Source organism: Crocodylus siamensis, chromosome 1 (assembly GCF_052110815.1).
Source record: "Crocodylus siamensis isolate JL-2025a chromosome 1, ASM5211081v1, whole genome shotgun sequence".
Classification (NCBI taxonomy): domain Eukaryota; kingdom Metazoa; phylum Chordata; order Crocodylia; family Crocodylidae; genus Crocodylus; species Crocodylus siamensis.
The window spans coordinates 55,451,678-55,473,883 of record NC_143395.1 but is presented as its reverse complement, the minus strand read 5'-3'; the positions used below and the strand labels follow the sequence as shown (position 1 = coordinate 55,473,883).

Below are 22,206 nucleotides of genomic sequence, written 5' to 3'. Positions count from 1 at the left end.
TTAAATTGGCTTATTGAATTTCTGTCTCAGACCCCCTCCAGATTCAAGTTAACTCAGTCCCCTACCATTCTAGGATGCTTTGCACCTCCCCTGCAAGCTGCCCCCCCCCACGCACGCACGCACGCACATGTACAGTGCCCAAGCTGTCTGTTTCATCCAAGCAGTGAGGTATTCTCTCATGCCTCCCAGCTTCTGGCCCAGTCCACTGCAGGCACGTGGCTGTATTTCCAGAATCAGAAGTGAATGTCTGTCTACTTGCTTTTTGGTATCTTAGACTAACCTGTGAAGATTGAAATCGGTTCAACTTTGGGGTTTTTTGACTGTCCGTGCTTAGCCTTAGGGTGTTTGGTCTTTTAATTGTAGCTATTGCAAAGCTGTATTCAGTTAGAGTTCTAATGTTGGTATGTTACAGTATTTGATTCTGAAAGTTATTTTGATGGATGCATCTTATTTCAGCTAAGGTTGGGTTAGTAAGTAATTTAGTGACTTGAACCTCTCCCAATTGATCACACTTGGTCAATGGCTGAGATTTAGCATTTGACTTTGCTTGTTTATTGATCCTCACTGTGGAGGTGCTAAGAGACATCTGGGAAGCCTGGGCCTGTCCAGACAATAGTATATTTATGTTCTAATAGAAGTCTGTAGCCTAGCTGGTCAAACTCTCATACAGGAGTGACACAATATCAGATTAATGGATCTAAAAAGGATATAAGACTGTGTAGTCCAGTAAATATGCAAGTCTGGGCTAGGGACAGACATTCAAAAAGCCTGAGCCTGAATTGTTTCAGTCTTTGCAGGCTAGTCTAACCTGGCTAGGCTAAATCAGTTCTGTATTGCACAGATGTTCCAAAAATACAGGCGCATGCCTGCAGTGGCTCGGGCTAGAAGCCAGGGGGCACTACAGCAGCCCTCTATTCCTTCCTTCCACAGCATGGAGCTGAGGGGGCAGGATGCTGTGATATTATCCCAGTAGGGAACTGGTAAATGTTTATCACTTGATTTTTAAGAAGACCACAGAGGGACATTACCATCTACTTGTTGATTCTACCTGTTGCTAGCTATGGTCCTTGCTGAAACATGGTCTGCTAGCTAATATACAGGGTCTTCAAAAAGTCCTTGTGCACTTTTTAAACTTAACTTGTGCAAAAGGACTTCATGAAGACCCTGTACAGACAAAGGGGAGGGGGGATCAGGGAATCCCTTCTTAGCAGGGAGTGGTGGTGGTTGGGGGGGTGGGGGGAGAGCTGCAGCCCTGGAGCAGGGTGGGGGGAGGGGCAGCTCTGCTGTGGAGCAGAGAGCCTTGCTCAGCCCAGAGAGCATGCTGGGGGTGTCTGGTTTATCTCAAACCAGTGAGAGGTCTGGGACAGACCTTGCATAAACTGGTTTGAGCCATATCAGTTAAGTCTGCTACATTCAACCAGGCTTATCTCAGACTGGTTTCAGCCACTCGCAGGCTGGTTTATGTGCCCTGACCGTATGTTCTGTTACAGGTTTAAACCAGTTTCTGATTACTTAAACTGGTTTGTGTGTAACTTCTGTCCCTAGCCTTGAGGACCAGGAAATTAGTGGTGTTGGACATGAAAACGAACACGCGGGATCAGCAAACCAGGGTTTATTGTGTAGTAATAGCCAACTGAGACTATTTAGCAGTGCACCAAGCACTCGTATCATGCACACAGTTCATATTAAGTCACCTATCTGCGGCTCTTGGAGTTGCGCTGTGATGACCAGTCACAGGCTTCTTCAAGGTGATGTCCATTTGAGGGGGCGTTGACTCTTTGTCTTGTTTTCTCTTGTGGGTAGGTTGGTGTTGGTTGTCGAGGTGCTCATCAGGCTGGCTTTTCGCTGCCTTTTTATTTCCCCTTAGGGCAGACTTTGACCAAAGCATCAACTTTTGGAAGTTTCTTTACCAATCGCCATTTACCTTTTTGCATATGTTTATTTTGGACTCTGTCACCAGTTACGTGTTGTCTTTCACATTCCAGTCTGTTTTTTCAGTCCCACGTTTGTACCATCTCCACATTTCTTAGACCCCTGTATCTTATCTCGTTACTTACTATAGCTGGTTTGTACCAGACTTCATTTTAACCATTACTCCCACATTATTCACAGCACACAAACTCGCTTGCTGCTTTTCCAGAAAGTGGTTGACACTAAGATGGCTATTTTAGCATAGGCAAATGACTTGCTTAGCATAAACATTCACAAGCAAAATCCATAGTATAAGTATAACATAAACAAATTTATAGCATAATATAACATAATTTAAACAGTAATGGCATTTTCCAAAAACCAATTCCAACAGGGGCAGTGTGAGCCTTCTAGAACTGAAGTGTGTGTGGTGTGTATGTTAATAGCTACACTAGCAAAGATGCACAAGCCTGCCCAGAGAGAACATGGCTTTGTCTTCAGCCTTTTCAGTTTCAAGATAGTGGCTAAGCCACCCAGCCAGACTATGTAAGGCTAGCTGATAAGGAGATGCAGGAGGCCCTGATGGGCAGGGAAGGAGCTTGAAACTTCATTTAGGCCCTTGAAGTCAGCTAAGCACTGCATCTTCTTGATGTAGGGTATGAACAAGTTGGTGTTCTGTTACTTTTTTTGTTTACTCCTGTGCCAATCTGAACACCTAGTTTCTGGTTTCACTTATTGTTCTATTTTATATACTTGAAAAAAAACAACTTTTTTTTTTTTCTTACTGGTTGCCTGTGGAAGGGATGACTTATGGGCAGATATCCAGGCTGACTCTCTGGATGGAGAGGAGGACCTATAATTTTGTTACTCAAATGGGGACTGCTTGGGGCCAAGAGAGATCCTTCTACGTGGACTCTTCAGCTGTGAGGGCACAGACAGGTGCTGTGATGGGGAGCTATCTCAGAACAACCCTTGTTTGTTCCTTGGAGCAAGTGGCAGTACAGTAGGAGGGGAAACTCATGGCTCCGGGAGTCTCCCACAGATGGGCTTGTGACAGAAGATGTTATTAAACAGTCACTCAGGGTAGTACACCCAATGCATGGCACTTTGGAGAGGGCTCCAGATGTGCTTCTGGAATAATGAAGGGGCAGACAGGAGCTTTAACTAACAGTGTTTCTGTTGAATAATTGTTTTGATGCTGGGGATCTCTGCATAAAGCTCCTTGTATATTAAGACACTGACTCTGAAAAATCAAATCTAAATGAGCAAAACCAAATCCCTAGTAGGATTTCAGGTAATAAATTGTATTATGTATGTATGGTATTCCTAAAGCAGCTTTCTGTATCTGAAAGGAGAGCTTTTTAATTCCTGTCTTCACGGTAAATTGTGGATTAGTGTGTTCAGGCATCTAGACTTCATGATGAAGACAAGTTTCAATATGATTGGAAAAGAGAGACGAAGTGATTCAGTGAGGTTTTTTTCCCTTGGGGAAAGTAATGCCAGTATTACTCCTCTACATAAGTTCTACTGATCTTTTAAAAGGGTATCCTCTTATTCATTGACTGGTTCTAAAATTGCAGCGTGAAAGTCCTTGCAAGATCATATGGATAACAAGGTAGGTGTATGGGTGAGTGAGTGTGTGTGTGTGTGTGTGTGTGTGCACACGAGCGTGCAGAGATGCTTCTGAAAGTAAAAAAAACATGCAGCTTTCTTCCTTTCCTGTCCACTGCCTCATCTTCCCTCCTTTCAAGCCTTTGTGCCTTTACGGAAAGGGAGAACCCTCAAAAATGTATGGTTTTCATCTCATCACTTTTAACACAAGAGAATAATGCTATCAGTTTATTCTCATTTCAACTGGTGTTTTTTAAAAGAAAGTCCATCCTCCTGCGTTTTATGGCTTGTGCTGTTGACTGACTTTTTATAGTAACTGGTGAATTGAGGCATAGTCTTTACTGTAATACATGAGTTTAAAATGGTTTTCAGGGAAACCTATTTTAGCACTATGGATGTCAATATACTTAAATTCAGAGACTGTGAGTCTGTTATGTAACATCCCAGGTGGCTTCCTGGTTAAGGCATTAGATTGGATGCAGGAAACGTGTATCTAGTATGTGGCTCTGCCACAGGTGTCCCATGTGACTTTGCATAATATCTTTTGGTGCATGGACACAAGCAAGTTACTCTCTGGTAAAAGATGGGCAAGGTTTTCTTGTATGTCAGCTGTTCCTTAGTATAGGAAAGCTAACTGTGTAGTGGCTTAGTCCACAGTGAGAGGGCTTGTTCACTTACTCATTTATTCTTAAGAGTCACTTTGACCTGAATCTGAGATGACCCTGACTATTAGATGACCCCTGTGGCAGGGCACTGGTTGTGCCTGCCACTTTAAGGACTGAGCCAAGCAGCCAGCAGGTGCTTACCTGCAGCTGCCTATATAAACACAGCAGTTTGCTGGTAGGCCAGGCAGAAACCATGCCTGGCCGTAAGGCTGAATGCAACATCCTGGAGGTAAGGGCAGGAGCTTAACGGGATGGTTTGGAGGCTCCTGGTCCTGGGTGTGACCTAGAACTGCACCCTGCTGGAGGTGGGTGGCCTGGTGGGGCTCTCAGTGGCATGGGAGCCCCCAGGAAATACCAGGCCAGTTACCACCCTGTTGTAAGGTGGGTTGGGGCACCTTAACCCCAGGTCTCACAACTAGGTGGGTTACCCCATGGTAGGGCCAAGGAAACGGACCCAGGTTAGAGTGGGCTATGGACTCAAAAGCCTGATTTGTGGTACCCTTGACTGGTCAATGCTGGGGCAGGACCAAAACAATCAAAAGGGCCAGGGGCCCACTATGAGGAACACCCAGAGCTGAGGGCCTGGGGTTTCTGACTGGCCTTGGAGGTGAGGCCAGGATCTGTGTGGCCAAAGGTCCCAGGGGGGCCACGCCCAAGAAAGCAAAGAATTCAGGGAGCTAGGCAGCCTAGAATGAGGGTGGTGGAGTAAACCGTCTGATTTGGAGGTATCCAGTTGGGGTCTGGATTGGAGAATTGTGGGAACTATAAGAACAATGGATGCCATCTGTATGCCAGCTTGGGCCATGGTGTAGGGGAGGAATGGAGCTGCAGATAACACTCCACTGGGGCAAGAAATAGGCAGCCTCCCAACTAATTAATATCCTAATTGTATATCGTCAAGGCATGGCAAGTAAAGGTGGGCTGTTGGCCCAAAAACAGGTAGGTGGGCCAATGACAGACCAGCCCCAAGAAGAGACCCCCTGTTACACCCCGCCCCCCCGAATTTAGATTCAGTATATGGAAAGATTATAAGGTGGTTATAATTGTCCAGGTACACAACCTAGTTATTGGAGGTTTTGCCTTGAATTTTTAATCCTTCCCACTGCTACAGCAGGGAAAACTAAATTTCAAGGGATCAGGTAACTCCCTTGGCCTCTTTCCCCGCCCCCCCCCACCTTTTCCCTGCAGCCCCCTCCTCAACCTTACTGTCAGAACCTGCTGTCCCTGAGCATATGGAAGTGAGGGGTAAACTAGAAAATACTGACTTGGAAATGATGCAAATTAATTATGGACATGTTTATAGGCCAGTTATGATGGGTGTCCATAGACTACCTTCATCCAAAACCAATGTTTTTTTTTTTTTTTTAAACTGCTGGAAGTTTAAACCCTGCAAGACACATTAGGAAATTTGGTTGTCACACCAGACGACAAAGCCAACATGTATTTAATGATTTCTTTGCCTCCATTTTCCTAAGCAGGGACCAGAACAGTCACCCCCCTGCTGGGCCCCCCTCAGGCCCCAGGTGAGGCACACCTAGGCCAAGGGTTAGTGAGGAACTAGTTGGGGAACTTCTGGAGGGACTGGATGTATTCAAATCAGCTGGTCCAGATGATCTCCACCCCAGAGTACTGAGGGAATTGGCTGAGGTCATTGCAGGACCCCTGGCATGGCTTTAAGAGCACCTGTGGTGCCAGAGGACTGGAGGAAGGCTAATGTGGTTCCCATGTTCAAAAATGGGAAGGAGGAGGACCTGAGAAGCCTGTAGGCCAGTTAATCTTACCTTGATCTTGGGCAAGCTTTTTGAGAATTATTCTGGTGCATATCCATGAGGGGCCAGCAGGGGAAATCATGCTTGGGGTCGGTCAACACGGGTTCATTAGTGGCAGGTCCTGTCAGACCAACCTGGTGGCCTTCTATGATCAGATCACCAAATCCTTAGATGCAGGGGTAGCAGAGGACATAGTCTTCCTGGACTTTTGGAAGGCTTTTGACACTGTCTCTCACCCTGTTCTCATTAAGAAACTGGGGGACTGTGGTGTTGACACCCACACAGTCAAATGAGTCGCCAACTGGCTGGAAGGCTGCACCCAGAGAGTGGTAGTGGATGGGTCACTTTCGACCTGGAGGGATGTGGGCAGTGGGGTTCCGCAGGGCTCGGTCCTCAGGCCGCACTGTTCAACATCTTCATCAGTGACTTGGACGAGGGGGTAAAAAGCACCCTGTTCCATTTTGGTGATGACACTAAGATGTGGGGGGATGTGAGTATGCTAGAAGGGAGGAATAGGCTGCAATCAGACCTAGACAGGTTACGGGGGTGGGGGGATGAGAATAGGATGGGATTCAACACTGACAAGGGCAAAGAGATGCATCTGGGGAGGAACAACTGGCACCATACGTACAGGCTGGGGAACTCCCTTCTCATCAGTACAAAGGTGGAAAAGGATCTTGGAGTCATCATTGATGCCAAGGTGAACATGGGTCGGCAGTGTGGGGATGCAGTCAGGAAGGTCAACTGCACCTTGTCATGCATCCACAGATGCATCTCGAGCAGGTCCAAGGAGGTGATCCTCCCCCTGTATGCGGCACTGGTCAGGCCGCAGCTGGAGTACTTCATCCAGTTCTGGGTGCCACACTTCAGGAGGTATGTGGACAACATGGAGAGGGTCCAGAGGAGGGCCACTCGTATGATCAGGGGGCAGCAGGGCAGGCCCTAGGAGGAGAGGCTACGGGACCTGAACCTGTTCAGCCTCCAAAAGAGAAGGCTGAGGGGGGATCTAGTGGCCTGTTACAAACTAGTCAGAGGGGACCGGCAGGCACTGGGGAAGTCCCTGTTCCCCTGAGCACTGCCAGGAGTGACCAGGAATAATGGTCGCAAGCTGGCAGAGGGTAGATTTTAGGCTAGATATCAGGAGGTGCTACTTCACGCTCAAGGTGGCTAGGATCTGGAACCAACTTCCAGGTGAAGTGGTGCTGGCTCCTACCCTGGGGGTCTTTTAAGTGGAGGCTAGATGTATACCTTGCTGGTGTTGTGACCCCAGTACTCTTTTTCCTGCCATGGCAGGGGGTCAGACTAGATTATCTACTCGGGTCCCTTCCAACCCTGGAAACTATGGAACTATAAGTTTTAGTACAGGTACTCTACAAACACATTTTTAAGCAGCACTCTTATATCTCTTTATATACGTAATACAAACTATGCATAATACTTAGTCCAAAGCCAAAAAACTCATGATTTTACTGTTTTAGTTGATTGGACTTGGCCCCAGCAGAGTCAACAGGGTTTCAAGGCATGGTGACCCAATAGTGTGTGTGTGTGTGTGTGTGTGTGTGTGTACGTACGTACATGCGCTCCAGATAGTACTCCTCCTATTCTTGCACGATTTTCATGTACTAATTTAACCATCAGTCATGACTAGAACCATCCATCTTGTTACGAGTCCCAGGAACCTCCAAAATCTTATGCAGATGAGACATGGAGCAACCTGGCCTGGCTCAGTCTCCTCTAATCATATGCAACAGTCAGAGAGGGGGTGACAAGGGTTCTAGGTGAGCTGTTTGGGGCCCTGTTTGGTGATTTATTTTTTTTTTTTTGCCAGACATTTAAGGGGAAGAATATTTTAAATGGTAAAGAAAGGCACAGGTCAGCTATGGGAGTGAAGAGGAAGTTTAATTGTATTCCATGTGGCAGCTCATCGTGACTTGGAAAAGAGTTGGTGCTGAGGGGGACTGCGTTCAATGGACACCACCAGACATCTTGTTCAGATGGGCTACACTAATATATCCTTGTGGTAGGTTCTCATAAGTATGTTTGTACAATATAGGCTATGTTGTATAGTTGTGTTCAGTGCTTGGCTGCATTTATTCTGCTTCATAGTTGGTTTCTGTGACTGAGCATATGCTGCTTTTGGTATCAGTTTAATGATGGACAACATATTTAATGAGGTTTCTTTGTATGCAAATGAAGATTGAGGAGCTTTTTTTCCCCCCGCCATGCTTACTGGAGGAGAGGAAGGGACTTGTCCTTTTATATTCAAGTAAATCTAGTATATGCATGAGCAGTTGCCACAGAGTAGCTGATATACTATTAATTTCTGTCATCTTCTTTTATACTGACTTGTTCATCTGCCTGTACTCACCAACCTTAATCTTTTGCGTTTGTTCCTGTGGTTTGCTGAATGTTTCTTTCACCATTTGGCTTGTGTTTTAGCTGACAAGCTTTTAAAAGTGTTACTAAGTAGAAAGAGCCGAATAAATGATACCCAGAAGTCCTAATCTTATCCGCACTTGTCTGTCTCCAGAAGGTCAGATATTGCTGTCTGAGGCTTACATTGGAGGCTCATGACCAGGATGTGTAAATTCATTAATTTTTTTTTTAGGGAATCCTTATAGAAGATTATGTAAAGCAGAGCAGATGGTCTGCAAGCTACATGTGACCTGCAACTAGGCCCTTTACTTCCTTAGACTGTCTTTTCCTGTTCGTACCTCCAGAGAGCAGGGTAGTGAATTACAGTAAAGTCAGGGGAGCTGAGGATGGGCTTGGTTGTGTGATGAACCAGGGTAGGGGCAGGTGCAGCGGTGTGGGGGGCATGGGTGGATGATGCAGTTGTTGGGGGTAGGAGAGGTCCTGCTGCATGGGGCTGGGAGAGCTCATCAATATTGTGTGTATTGTGACTCGGTCCATTGTGGTACATGGGGTGTTTGGCCCTCATCTACTTAAGTTGGACAGCTATGATGTAAACTACAGTATATAAAGGCATAGTGAGAAATTTTTAAAAGAGCATGTTATATTGCCTATTTATATTCAAGATTTCAGGTGTTTAAAGCCAACTTTCATTTTTAATTTAACTTCAGCAGTATGGTGGTTGGATCTTCATTCAAAATAAAGCAAGGTTAAAATTATACCTTACATGATTTATTTTGCCTGTTAGTGGGTAAAGTCTGTTCTTGATAGAGAAAGATTTGAAGTACTTTACAGCCTAAGTGCTAGTGCTCTAAAGCAAGACTAAAACCTGACAAAAGATCGATGTATTTTTCTTTAACTTACAGATCGTAGGTAAAATGTTCGAAAACTCAATTTCCACAGCTTCAAATACCAAGTTGTTTGACTCCTTATTCTTTTCCATATCTGCTTGATTTTTTTTTTTAAATGCGAACATGGCTTTTTCTGAATAGTTACTGTAGAGAATTGGTCTACAGTCTAGAAGTCAAAACTTTATAGCTTGTGCATCACCAATAACAATTCTGCAGCTAAATTCATTTAAAAAAAAAAGTTAGCTATAAAAGGGCAAGTTTATATTTCTTTCTGTACTTTTGCTTTTGGTTCTTTTGGGGATGTACAAGCTGCTTGATAGATACAAGTCCAAAGAAAGAGCCAGATATCTGACTTTTTGTCAGTGAAGACAACAGACCATTCTCAGTACATATAGGGAGTACTTGTGTTCAGTAAAGAAGTAGTAATTTAACAATTAACAGGCTCCATCTCTGTCTCCAACACCTTCTTAAACTGTCAGCATCTCCTCATGGAGGCATCCAAAAGTAGCGCTTTTTTTTTTTTTTTTTTTTTTCAGGGAAAGTTCAACTTGTTATAACAACTTTTAGATAGCTTTCTGTCAAATATTTTTTGAAAACCTGAAATTCTAGTTTTGAAAAATTAAGGAACATGAAGCATTCTGAAAACTAATTTTTGGTAATGGAAGTATAAAGCTAACTTTTCTTTATGCTTTCCTACAGAAATGGAATACACCTTCAGAGTGCATATGTCCTTTTTGGTGTGTTGTTTTTGATTTGCATGGTAGAAATGAAGGTTTGGGAGTTTTTTGTTTTGTTGTTGTTGGTTCCCCCCCCCCCCCCCCCCCCCCCCCCCGCAGAAGGGAATCGATACGAGGGGCATAGACATTTTAAAATGCATATCTATCTAAAGTTCTTTATTTAATCAACATTGGGAAAATTACTATCTCTGACATGTATTTTAATTATTATACTATGTTACAGTGTTTAAATACCTTCTTCAACTAAAATAGAGTACTTAAATCATGACTTTGATATCAGAAAAATGTTTACTTGTATCCAGTTTGTTAGGCATGTAAGATTGTATGTTGCTACTGAATGATGAGTTTAAACATTCAGGAATTTTATATGTAAAATATGAGCCTGAAGTCCAGTTATTGTGTGAGATTGTACTGTTTGTAGTAGTAGAATCAGTCAAGTGCCATTTTTGTCAGGAGAGTTAGTGACGTGATGGACCATTACTTTTCTATCAGCCCTATCGTTCTACTTTGTATGTAGTTCAGTCTTTTGTCATCACTTCCTTAGTTGACCCCCTCTTCCTGTTCCTGACAAAGTGTTCTATCCTGTCTTTTTCTGATCATAGAATGTCTTGTGGTTGAAATCAAATTTCTGTTGCACCTAAAAACTTACAACAGTTACTACTGTGCTTTACATTGCCATCAGCCTATAATTTCTGTTAGCCAGAGTAAATAATAACTGGCCAGAGTAAGCAAAAAATAATTCTATTGTGTTTTTAACTTTCAATTATTCCCTTCGATCAGAAGAACGTTGTAAAAGCAGATGCATAATCCAAGGCAACAGATATTCATGATACTGTGACTTGGGTGCTTTGCAAACACTTGTAAACAATGCAAGTATTTATTAAACTGCAGACATAACTGCTCAAACAAAATTTAGCAGTAATGCTTGTTTGTGTGAAAATAATTTGGACTGTTTCCAAAAAGCTGAAAGAAACGTGTACTATACTAAATAAGCTAACAAGGCTCTGACGCAAGTAGAATTGCAAGGCTAAAGAATGCTACCAAAAGAGTACCATCCTGGAAAGGTCCTGTTCTTTTAAAGTGGGAGGCTGTTGGTTTTAAGCAAGCAAGTCGGTGAATGGCAATCGGGGCTGTTGGCAATCTGTAAACTTACAGGCAGTCTGGTTTTAAAAAAAAACAAAAGGAAAAACCAGAAAAACAAAGTGGTGGGGGACAGCTGAAATCTCTGTTGTGGGTTTCTTGTTCGTTTCAAAGCAAATCTGATTTTAAGCTGCTTGATACACAAACAGAGCAGAGCAGCTTCATCTGGTGCCTGAGTAGGAGTTCAACACACTTCAGGGAGTTCTTTTTAGGGTTTTGTAGCCCATGGGACCCTTTGGAGGTCTCCTATCTCCCCTACCAGCCATGAGCAGCTGCTGCTGCTGTTCTTGCATCCTGTTGCCAGCCTGTATCCTTGTTGGGCCTGAGTTGGGCAGGGTTCATAGCCCAAAGCAGGATGGGGAGAAGGTGCTACAACTGGGATGAAGCTGTAGGGCTGAGAGTGAGGAGAGTTGTTGGAGGTCCATGTGGGGATGAGGACTAGGGTCAAGGCTGGAAGGATAGCACAGTACCATCACAGGCATCAAGTTTGAAGGCAAGTAGGGATCCCCTGGAATGGGGCAAGCATGCTGTAAAAACCACTGCTGCAGTCAAGAAGCATTGCAGTCAGGCTGCAGTTGAGAAGCATCCAAGAAAACTGCTTTACTGACAGTCTGCAATCTTTATTGACAACCAAACTGTTTACTATGTTTAACGTCGGAATTCCAGCTTTTAAACCTGGACCTTTTTATCTATTGTCTGATGTTGGCAGAAGGCCTATATTGTACATAATGTGTCAGTAAAACGTGTTTAGTAAAGAAGCTTGAATGTCAGTAAAAGTTTTCAGATTGCCAGTAAATTCTTGGTTTGGCAACCCTCAAAATCCATAGTTTTGGTCTTGCTCTTTGCAACAGAAAAAAAAGGATCTATTCCACTCCCCACTTCTAGATGCAGAAAAATAAGAGCTTGCCTTTCCCAAGAGATGCTATGATTCTATCCAGGGTACCTTGAGTATGAATAGTTTGAGAACCCAGTGCAATAATAGAGTGTAGCTTCTAATGGGTTTAACCCCCAAATTTTTGTTTCATTAGGTTTAGCTCTAGGAACTATAATTTGAACATAAGAGGCCAAATTGAATGTAAACTTCATAGAAATACAAAGATATCTGTCATAACAGCAAACTAAAAGTTGAATGAGTAATACTTATTACACTAGCTACTGTCTGTGGAAACCTGTGAAAAGTGGGTGGTGGTCAGGTAGCAGGCTGTTGAATGATATCTTGTCTGTTTAGCCACTGGGCTACCCCAGTTGTCTTTTTATATGCTATATGACAGGAGATGCCTCTGAATAGCAAATGCATATTTTTCTAGGGTTAGAAGTACTACATTTTTAGTGCATACTTGTAAGGGCTTTATTTCACACCCCTATATTAATTAGTACTAAGGTTTGCTTGTTGCTATGGAAAATGTAGTTAAGGTATGATAGAAACTCTTGTAGTGGGCAGGATTTTTCTTGACAAACTCAATCCTAAGGTAGACCTACTCCAAAAATATAGGCAGTTATGCCACTTTCTACCAGCAGAAGGCTAGACTCTGATTTGCTTAATCTTGCTTACTAGGCTACAAGCAAAGCCTACTCATAGCAAGCTGTTCACAGATGCCATATTTACCTAAATCTAAGACAACCCCTCAATTAATTATTAGATTCTAGACATGGAAAACTTTTATAAATGGGTTTAAATTTTCCATGTCTAGAATCCTAGTTATGGGAAGGTTCTCTCGTAAATTTAATGCTCCCCCCAACATTGCCGCAGGGAAAAGAGCAATGGGGGTAAACTGGTTGGGGACCAGGCAGCCTTCTCCATGTCCCTTGTCTTCCCCACCCTTCTGCCACTTGGAAAAAAGAAATCTTTGTTGGTGACTCTGGCCCGGCTGGGGGAACAGGGCACAGAGGCAGTTCTGGCTTCAGCCTCAGGCTGGGGCCATGGCTAGACCTATGGCCACAGCAGCGCTCTCTCTATGTACCCCTCCCTGCTGAATGCATTCCCTACCTGCCATGTGAGCCATCCAGTCCCCATCTTGAATCGCAGCAACTTCTTCCCTGGTCTGTACTTGAATCTAAGATAAGGGTATTTTTACCCCATGCTGGGGGCAGGGGGTGTACCTTATTTTCATTTTGAGTAAATATAGTGTTCTGCTCGTGTTGCAGCATTGCTGTAATGCAGTAGGGGCAACCTTTTCTGTCAGGTATGCTGTATCATCCCCATATCTTCCTGGAGTGCTGCTGATCCCTTCCCCCAGCTAGTCTTTGGTTTCTTACAGTGACAAGCTACAGGAGCATGTGGCATCTTGGTTTAGTAATGAAGATTGGAAGAAGAGGAATATATAATCTTTTTTGCCAGGTACCAAGAGGAGGTATGGAGTCCCTCGTGCTTCTATGAGAAGCTTGTAAAAAGTACAAGGGAAGGTATCTTTAATTTTACTGGAAGATGTAGCCAAGAGAGATTCATCCAGAGAATAGATTGCTTGCCAGCAAGCAAATAGAATTCCATAAGGCTGTCGAGAGAGGAACTGACATGTAAAAGGCTTTTTGTTCTTATCCATTACCTAAGTTAAGCAGTAACTGTTACTTAAACTGTACTAGCACAAAAGTACTGAAAACTGAATTGAACAGGGCTATCTATACACTTTAAAGTCCTTACACTTTTAAAAGCTATAAGTTTTTAAATGATGCAGAACGCTTCGGGGGTCTTGGTTACTGTACTGGCTTGCATTCTTAGTTATCTGTAATGCAACTCTTAAAGCCAAACTTAGCTTTTGGAGAATAGCCTTCAAATGGTATAAGATTGTGTATCTTTGTAAAGATGGGATCAGTACCCCATTGTACCAGGTACTTTGGAGAGGCGTTCTTTGCAAAGAGCTTATAATCCAAACTTTTAAAGCAATACATTGGAAGGAAGAGATATAATGAGCAAAATATTTGGAAATTGTTTTTTTTCCCCTCTTATGCAGTATTGCAGAAGGGGACTAACCAGTAAGAGATGAAAATAAAGGGAATGTTGGTATTTGGCTTTTGTGTTTTGGGGTGGCGTGTATGATAAATTGAAACTGTTTTGGAATCTGGTCACTGCTTCAGTTTCAGTTCTTCCCAGCTGCCTGAGTTTGGCTTCTCCTGGTAGTTTAGCTCTGAGCTCACTTAAGAGGAGAGAATGGAGCTGCCATGGGTTCTGGTGCCTCAAAAGTAAGATGATATCTTACATAGTTTTGGGTTTAGAGAGGCATTGTCCAAATTGACTTCTTGCTTCCCTTTTTAACAAGTGAGACCTGAGTCTGCTGCAGTTGCTTTCTGACCTGGCCAGTAGAGTTTCTCATTGGCATTCATTAATATTTATTCTGTATTCAGGTAATCCCTAGCAACTGGGAAGTGAATTTACTGTGGATTGAATACAGGGCATGCCCATCCATAATTTATTTCACCAAGAATTCTGTCCAGAGATGCACAGTATTTTGTTGTAGGACATTACTGTCAACTCTGCTTTTAGGAGAAGTGTGTGTGTTCTTCTGTGAAAAGAATATAATAGGTTCCTCTTGTTAAGAATCCAGGTAATAACGGGAGAAACATTTTGAATGAGGATACTGTTTGTGGAATGATATTCCTTTCCATGAAAAGGCGAGTTTCTGAAACATAACTTCATAATCTAAAGTAAAATGCTTGTGTAAACTAAAAACTCATAAGCAGTGATTGGTATCTAAGCCTGAGGTGTGTAATATTTCCTTTTAGGGCATGCTCAATCTAGAGCAAAGGTAATTTGAGGGAAGATGACAGACTGAGACTGGAAAAACAAAGGGCATCTTCCAGTTAATTGGTCCAAATTTATTGCCTTTTTTCTGGCCAAAATTTTATATAGCAGAAAAAATACTGGGGCTCGGGTTGGAAGTTTACTTAATTTTTTGAAAACTGTTTGACCTTACTTTATTAAGTGACAGCCATTTTGTTTTTTCATGTTGGGCTTATCCAAATTGTGATTTCTTAAAGAAAATGAATGAATTAAAGGATGTAGACTTGCTGAATGTGATTTTGTCTGTTTGCTAAATATTTATGTATTGCTGGGTATTGTTACTTAACTCTTGCTCCATCAGTTGTTTTTAATATAAGCTCTTATTTCTTGTTTTGTGGGGTTTTTATACCTTATACCACAGGGCCACCCTATATGTATGATTTGGACAGGGGATTAGGGGGCTCTCGTGTCTTTTCTTTTTGTTTTTCGTTGGGGGGGGCACTGCAGTATCAGTTTGGGGAAAAGCTTCTATAAAGGTAGATTAAATGATTTTTATACCATTTTTTTTATAGGAGCACAGATATGACGGTTTTTTTTTTTTTTGAAAGATATGGTTTATATAAGCTTCACTGGGATTGCCTTGCATGCTAGTTCTCTAGTTCAGTGTGTTGTGATGCAAAAATGAGTTGCAAGAATGTATGAAAGGGTTGTGAACAAACTTTACAGTGTGGGTTTTTTTGTTTGTTTTGTTTTTCTTTTAAAGAAGAAAAATGTGGGAAACTGTGGCTTTTCCCTTGGAAGCTGGCAGAGTTCCAGCCTGCAAGCAGCTGCATGGGGGCCCCCTCCTGCCTAACACACTGGAGGTCTGGGGGTGGGAGGCACTGGATCGGGACTGGTGATCGTTTACAAATGGATCCCTGGTATGAAGGTTGAGAAGTACTGCTCTGCTTAAGCAAATGCAGTTCTAACATGTTTTGTCTAAAGTCAAATTACTTGATTTGTTTAAGCTTTTTTTATTTTTAAACTTTATTTTTAAAGCCTTGACTTTAAAAGAATAAATCCACTGTGGCTGCAGAAGTGTATTATCTTGCATATGATTTTTAAGTGGGTTTTCTCTGCTCTCATGTTGCAGATGGCCTGGCTGCTCTTTCGTTTTCCATTAGTTCCTTGACCTTGATTGGTATGTTGGCAGCGATCACCTACACAGTAAGTCTCTACCTCCTTTACAGAGGCTGTTCAGTACTTTTTTGACTACCATTTTGTTGATTCTAACTTACCAATATTAAATTTAACTTGTGTGATTTAAGTTAATGCTAAAAACAAATCTGTTGGCACAAAAGGGTAATAAATGGTTACCTGTTATAACTATTAATGGAATAAATGTCTTAACTTCCAAAAATATAGTAGCAATTTGAAGTGACCTAGTTCAGAGGTATCCAGACTTCCTAACCCTTTGAGTTGCAAACAAATCTTGATGTAGCCAAATGCTGCATGATTTACTGATGTCCAAGAGTCACTGATCTGGGCCTTAGCAAAAATAAGTTGGTTGTTAAATGATTTAAATAAACAAGAACTAAAGAAAATAAAAAATAGAAGATAGATATAGACAAATGTTTTTAACTGCTGTGTTCTGTGGTGTGACCTTTATATAAGTGTTTGATAGGGTGTAAAATGTTTTTTTTTTTTTTATATTGACTTTTTTAAAGAACAAACAACCCCCCCTCCCTTTCTTTACTTGCTACTTTTCCATATGTGGTGAAAAGTTCTCATTTAAATCAGCTTTTTAAGTTAATAAGTGCATATCTCCATAGGTGATGCTGAGGTCAGGCTTGCTATCCTTTTGAGTTGAATTCTAGTTGAGCCATTCTAAGACTGGATCTGCAGACTTCAACTGTTGGAGATCCAACTGAGAGGTTCATCTGAAAACCTTTTTCACCCGGGGAACCTTTGACAGCAGTGGATTCAAAATGGAGTATTTCTTCACCCAAAAGTACCATACAGAGAGAAAGATAAAAAAGGAAAAAGTGCCTGGTGTACACTTTGCATATGCCCCCCCCTTTTTGTTCCATTGTGGCACTGGGGAACCTGAACCCATCAGCTTGTTGACAGAAGGGGCGCTATGACTTCTTCTTTTTTTTTCTTTTTTTTTTTTTTTGTCTAGGTTAGCATATTTATGGTGTTTAGTATAGTGGTATAGTAATGTAGTATTTATGGTGTTAACTTGCTGTCCTGTTGCTTACGAAGTGGCATTCAGAAATCAAAAATTGTTGGTGAACAGGTACAGTATTTATGGCTAAAAGCTGAAGAGTAAATTGTTTGAACTAAACATGTCAGATCAGATTTAACTTAAAATAGATAATAGCTTGTCTCTTAATTGAGGACAAACTATTGTAATATATTAAATTTTACAAAGACTTATCCAAACATAACGAATCTTAACTGGTAGTGGTATCCCCTTTCTCCTTTTGAAGGCCCCTGAACAACTTATTTCCTTGTTCCCAGTCAAGTTACCTTTCCCTCCTGGGCTAGGGACAGAAAGTGCACACAAACCAGTGTAAGTGATCGGAAACTGGTTCAAATCTGTAATACAGTGGTCACCAACTGGTCTATCCCAATTGCCTGGTTGATGGGGGAGCACCTGATGGTTTGAGTCTGGAGGGGCTAGCCTTCCCAGACTCGGATCAACTGTTGTCAGGGGCTCTGAGATCAGGGGTGGTGGGACGCAGTCCAGGAGTGATGGGACATAGGAGCAGGGGGATGCACATGGCTCAGTTGAGCTGTGCCTCCTTCGAGGCTGGGTTGGGAGAGACGGAACCCAGGTGTGTGGGGGGGGCCTCTGCTGCACATACCCCAGTGGGGGCCTGGGGGCCACATGGCCCCCCCATCTGTGGGCAGCTTGTGCCCCAAGCTGCACCAGGGCGTGGGACTCAAAACCCAGCATGCAGCAGCAGTCACCTCCCCCATGCACAGATTGGAGGCCAGGGGCCATGCACCCTGGGCCTCTGCCATAGTGTATGCAGTGGTGGGAGCCCCCCCATGTGCCTGGATGATCTGCCCAGGCTCTGACCCTCCCCTGGCCCAGCCTGTCTGGTCCTCCTCACCCCTGACCCACTCCCACCCTTGCTGTGGGGCGCCTTGATCAGCCCCCTCTCCCACTGTCATCCCCCAGACTGACCTGCTGGGTGGAGGGGCCCCTGTAGATCCTGAATTGTCCTTTACTTCAAAACGTGATTTCACTTGAGAAAGTTTGGAGACCACTGATGTAACGCAACAGTTTATCAGATAATCAATGAACATGAACTGCTTTCAAAATGGCTGAAACTGGTTTAAGATAAATCTGGATGAATATAGTATCAGACTTGATTGATTTTAGGCTAAATTGGTTTATTGAACTTCTGACCCAGATCACCTCCAGATTCAAGTGAACTTGGCCCCTGAGCATCCCATGAATGCTTTGCACCTCCCATGCAAACCTCTTTTCTTGTTCACACATCTGATCCCCCCCCTTTTTGTAGGGTGGGTAGGCTAGCCTTGGCGCAAGCTGAGCAGGGAGTCATGCTTTAGCACCCTCTAGTTTCTGGCTTGGGCCAGTGCAGGCATATGTGGCTGCATTTCTTGGAATTGGAGGGCATTTATGCACATACCTTTTCATCCTGCAATGTGCCGGAGATCCAGTGGGTCAGAGCAGATCAGTTAATAGTCTACTCCACATGCAAGCTGACACACACTACACTTCTTTGCTTGCAGTTGTTGTATAAATAGCAAAATGTGTATCAATGACCAGAAAATGGTGGTGGTGCACTTTTTGAAGCAAAACCCCTCTGTTTTAGTTCAAAATCAAGCCACCGCCACCATTTTCTCAGTGCTGATGCACATTTCACCACTTATACAACTGCTAGTACCAGGCACTCTTTAAAGAGTGCCCAGTATGGCAGCGCAAACGTGTATGAATGCCCAAAAATTTAATGTCTGTTCACTTGCTTATTGGTTCAATATACACAGTTTAGACAAACCTGAGAATATTAAATAAATTCAGCTTTGGGCTTTTTGACTTGTACATAGAGCACTGCTGTTCAAGGTGCTCTGTATTAATGTAGCTTTGATTTGCTGGTGAATGGGTATGGGGCCAACCCTATCAGCTAGTATCTATTTCAGGCATTTCAGTGGTAGCACATTGCCAAATAAAGATATGTAATATTTAAAACACCCCCCCCCCCCATGCACTAGTCAGTAAAGATGTTTTTGTAACTAAGTAAAAAGGAAAAATATATGGGTTGGGGGATTGGAACACAGTCATGGCAGGAGAAATGAGTGGTAGAGTTGTCCAGAGAGACCTTGAGGAAAAACCTGTTCAAAATTAAGGAATGACTTACTTTTTGAAGTGGGAGGGAGAGTCTTGGTTTTAGCTGGGGGGGTGGGAGTTAGGGGGCAAACCTGCAAATGCCATCACTACTATGGCTAAAAGGTGAGAGAGGAGGATTATTATGTTCCTCTTGGTATTAGTTATTTGTCATCTTGGCTTTTTGTAACTGAGCTTTTTCCTGGGGGAGGGGGAAAGAGGTTTGAATAATTAATGTGCCTTCCTGGGCAAAATGCAGTTACAACAGAACACAAAGTGTTGTAACAAATCCCTTCTGAGAATATTTGGAAGGGCAAGGGGAAATAGAATCTAAAGTCACAGAAGTTTCACAAAATGATACTTTTGTGGCAAAGTTTAATAGAGTTGGTGGTACATGCCTGCATAAGAGAGAATTGTATTTGGGTCTGAAATTTAGCTTTATTTTACAGTCCATGGGGAAAAAACTGAATATCATCAGTTGTAATAATATGCTAAGTGTAGATATCTTTGCAGTCTGGCATTCTGAATCAGGTTTTTTCCATCTCTTGTTTGCTTTCATTAAAGGCTAATTTGCACATAGTATGTACTTTTTCAGTCTTTAGTTGATTAGCATTTTCTTGCAGGCAATGTTAATGATTAGTGTACAGTACCAATGCACAATTATTGTATAGTACACTTTTTTATAATTTTAATTGGGGAATATTGACCATAATTGTGTGAAAGGTGAAAGTAGGTGAGAATACTTCAGTTTAATCTCAAATTGGGTTTTTATCACCAAGATCAGTTAAGTACTTTTTGACACCATTTTTAGTTTGGTTTACTGTATTTCTCCATTCAATAAGAGAACAGTGGAAGTGAAGTTGGCATGCTGAAAAATTCAAAGGGTAGTTTTCAATTAGATCAGTGATCCATCCTTTTTCTGCTGTGCTTGTTAAGTACTTCAGAAGACGGGAGACTCAGAAGTACTCAGTTTATTGAACTTGCCCAAGGGCATCTAACTGCTATCAGTTGGCTTATGCCTGTAATACATTGTTACTCTGTAAGATGTAACTATACATGTTTGCATTAATACACATTTTATCTTATTACCACTTGTAGCATTATAAACTGACTAATTGTAGTGTGCATTTTGGTACCTCGGTTAAAGATCAGTTCTGTAAATTTACTTTCAGCATTGCTTTTCAGTCATTGAGGTTAATTGGGTAACGTTACTGCTGTAGTATGGCAAATTTAGTTTTAGCTTTAAGCCTTCATAGCTTTTAAAACTTTGCTCAAAAGTTGTGAATGTCTGTAAAACTGCTGGGGGCGACACACATCAAATCACTTTACTTCTCTTGTTTCTACTAAATTCTACTGAGACTTATTGTGCTCATGTTTCCTTGTTCTCTGGGGATCTCTGTATTAACACTTGGGGCTTAGTTCTGCAGCTTGATGCTAGGTTTTTAACGTTTTGAAAAGTTATGCTCTGTGTGGGGTGCACAAGAAGTCTCATGAGGGTGAAGTTTTTCCCCCCTGCTCTATGGAAAGGAGAATTGCTGCTTTTGCTACAGTGGCAGAGACAATGCTTTCAGCCACAAAAGTATGTTCAGACTAGACCCTCCCTAGCTCTGTTTCCTTGTAAACAGCTACCTTTTAGCGTAATATTGATTCGATTCAGTAGCTTCAGACACCTGCAGGGGAAAGAAAACAAAACACACTTTTTGGCTGTACAGCTGTTTTGTATCCAAAACCAAAGTAACACTTTATCTACCTTTGCTGATAAGGAGAATATGAAGACAAGCTCACTCGTGCAGTATATCCTAGGATTATGATGAGTGGTCCTTGAAAGCAGGCAATAGACCAACCATAATCTTGTAGTTGAGATTTACTTAATGAGACACTTGCATCATCTGAGCAGAACTCACTAATCAAGTCATTGCATAACAGGTCAGAGGTGCGTAGTTCCTTTTTTTTTTTGGATGCATTTCTGTGGGCATCAAGTAAATGGGACAACTATGTGTAAACAATATTTTGTTCCAGCCAGTCATAAGGATAATCAAAGTTGAACAGAAACACTATTCTCTTACTGTGTCTACAGTTTGGAATACACTTGGGCACAGTGTTTTTCCTTAAGAATTGTGTATTTCATCACCCCATTTGTCCACTGCCTCATTTACAACATCAAATCTGTATCTGCTTCCATGTGTAGATTTAACAGTGTTTCTTTTACATTCTCTTGTGTATTTCCCAATGGACATGACTCTTTAAGTCACCCTTGTACTTTAGTATGGGACTAACACTATCCCAGTAACTTTCAGAAAGCATCTTTTGCTTTGTTCAGGATTCTTCCTGACCTAAGGAGCAAGTCACTACATGCTTAATGAACCAGTGACAATTAATTGAATGGTGTATTAGGGTTCATGCTTTTACATTTTGAGTGTAACAGATTGAGCTGTTAGTACAGATATGGGTAGAGCATATTTTGAACCATTGTATTTACTTGAATAAAACCCACAGGGAGCTAGTGTGACTTGTAGTATGTTTGTATTTTGTGTTCCAAATTAGCTTTTATTCACTGAATGCTTTTTAATGCGTGGTCTGTGGGACAAGTTTTAAATATGATAAAGGCAAGTGTAAATATAGTAAGCATCAGACATGCATTTTGTATGCTAGAAAAAGGTTCTTTGCCATTTTTGGTCTAGTAGAGGTCTGTTCTTCAATAAGAGCCACATTCAGAATCTGTTATTTAGGCTGGTAAAACATGAGAAACTTCCTGGCTGGTAACTGATGAACCAGAGCACCAAGAGGGTGGCAGGATTGTAATATTTTGTCTAAAGTAAGTATGGCATGTAATTTTGAGGCACTTAAAGCTGCTTCTTTTTAGGGAACAGAGGGCCCCTTAGAATAGCTATACTACTACATGGTGGCACACACTACCTTGTGCATGCAGTCTAAAAATGATTTGCATAGTAGACGCTTTCATTAATCAGAAATGAAAACTGCTATCTGCATGAACTACAATGATACCTTTTTATAGCAAATTGAAAATATTTCCAGAACGATTTTACAGTTGATGA

At 42.1% G+C, this 22,206-nt stretch overlaps 1 protein-coding gene across 3 annotated transcripts in view; it reads left to right on the top strand.

The window, feature by feature from the left end:
- The window catches only part of LMBRD1 (LMBR1 domain containing 1), a 211,592-nt gene that overhangs the window by 81,514 nt on the left and 107,872 nt on the right, over positions 1–22,206 (top strand). For all 3 annotated transcript variants that reach the window (XM_090034614.1, XM_090034620.1, XM_090034608.1), the window contains exon 7: positions 15,944–16,017. In XM_090034614.1, coding sequence (XP_089890740.1) covers positions 15,944–16,017 — 74 coding nt within the window. The remainder of the gene's footprint in view (positions 1–15,943; positions 16,018–22,206) is intronic.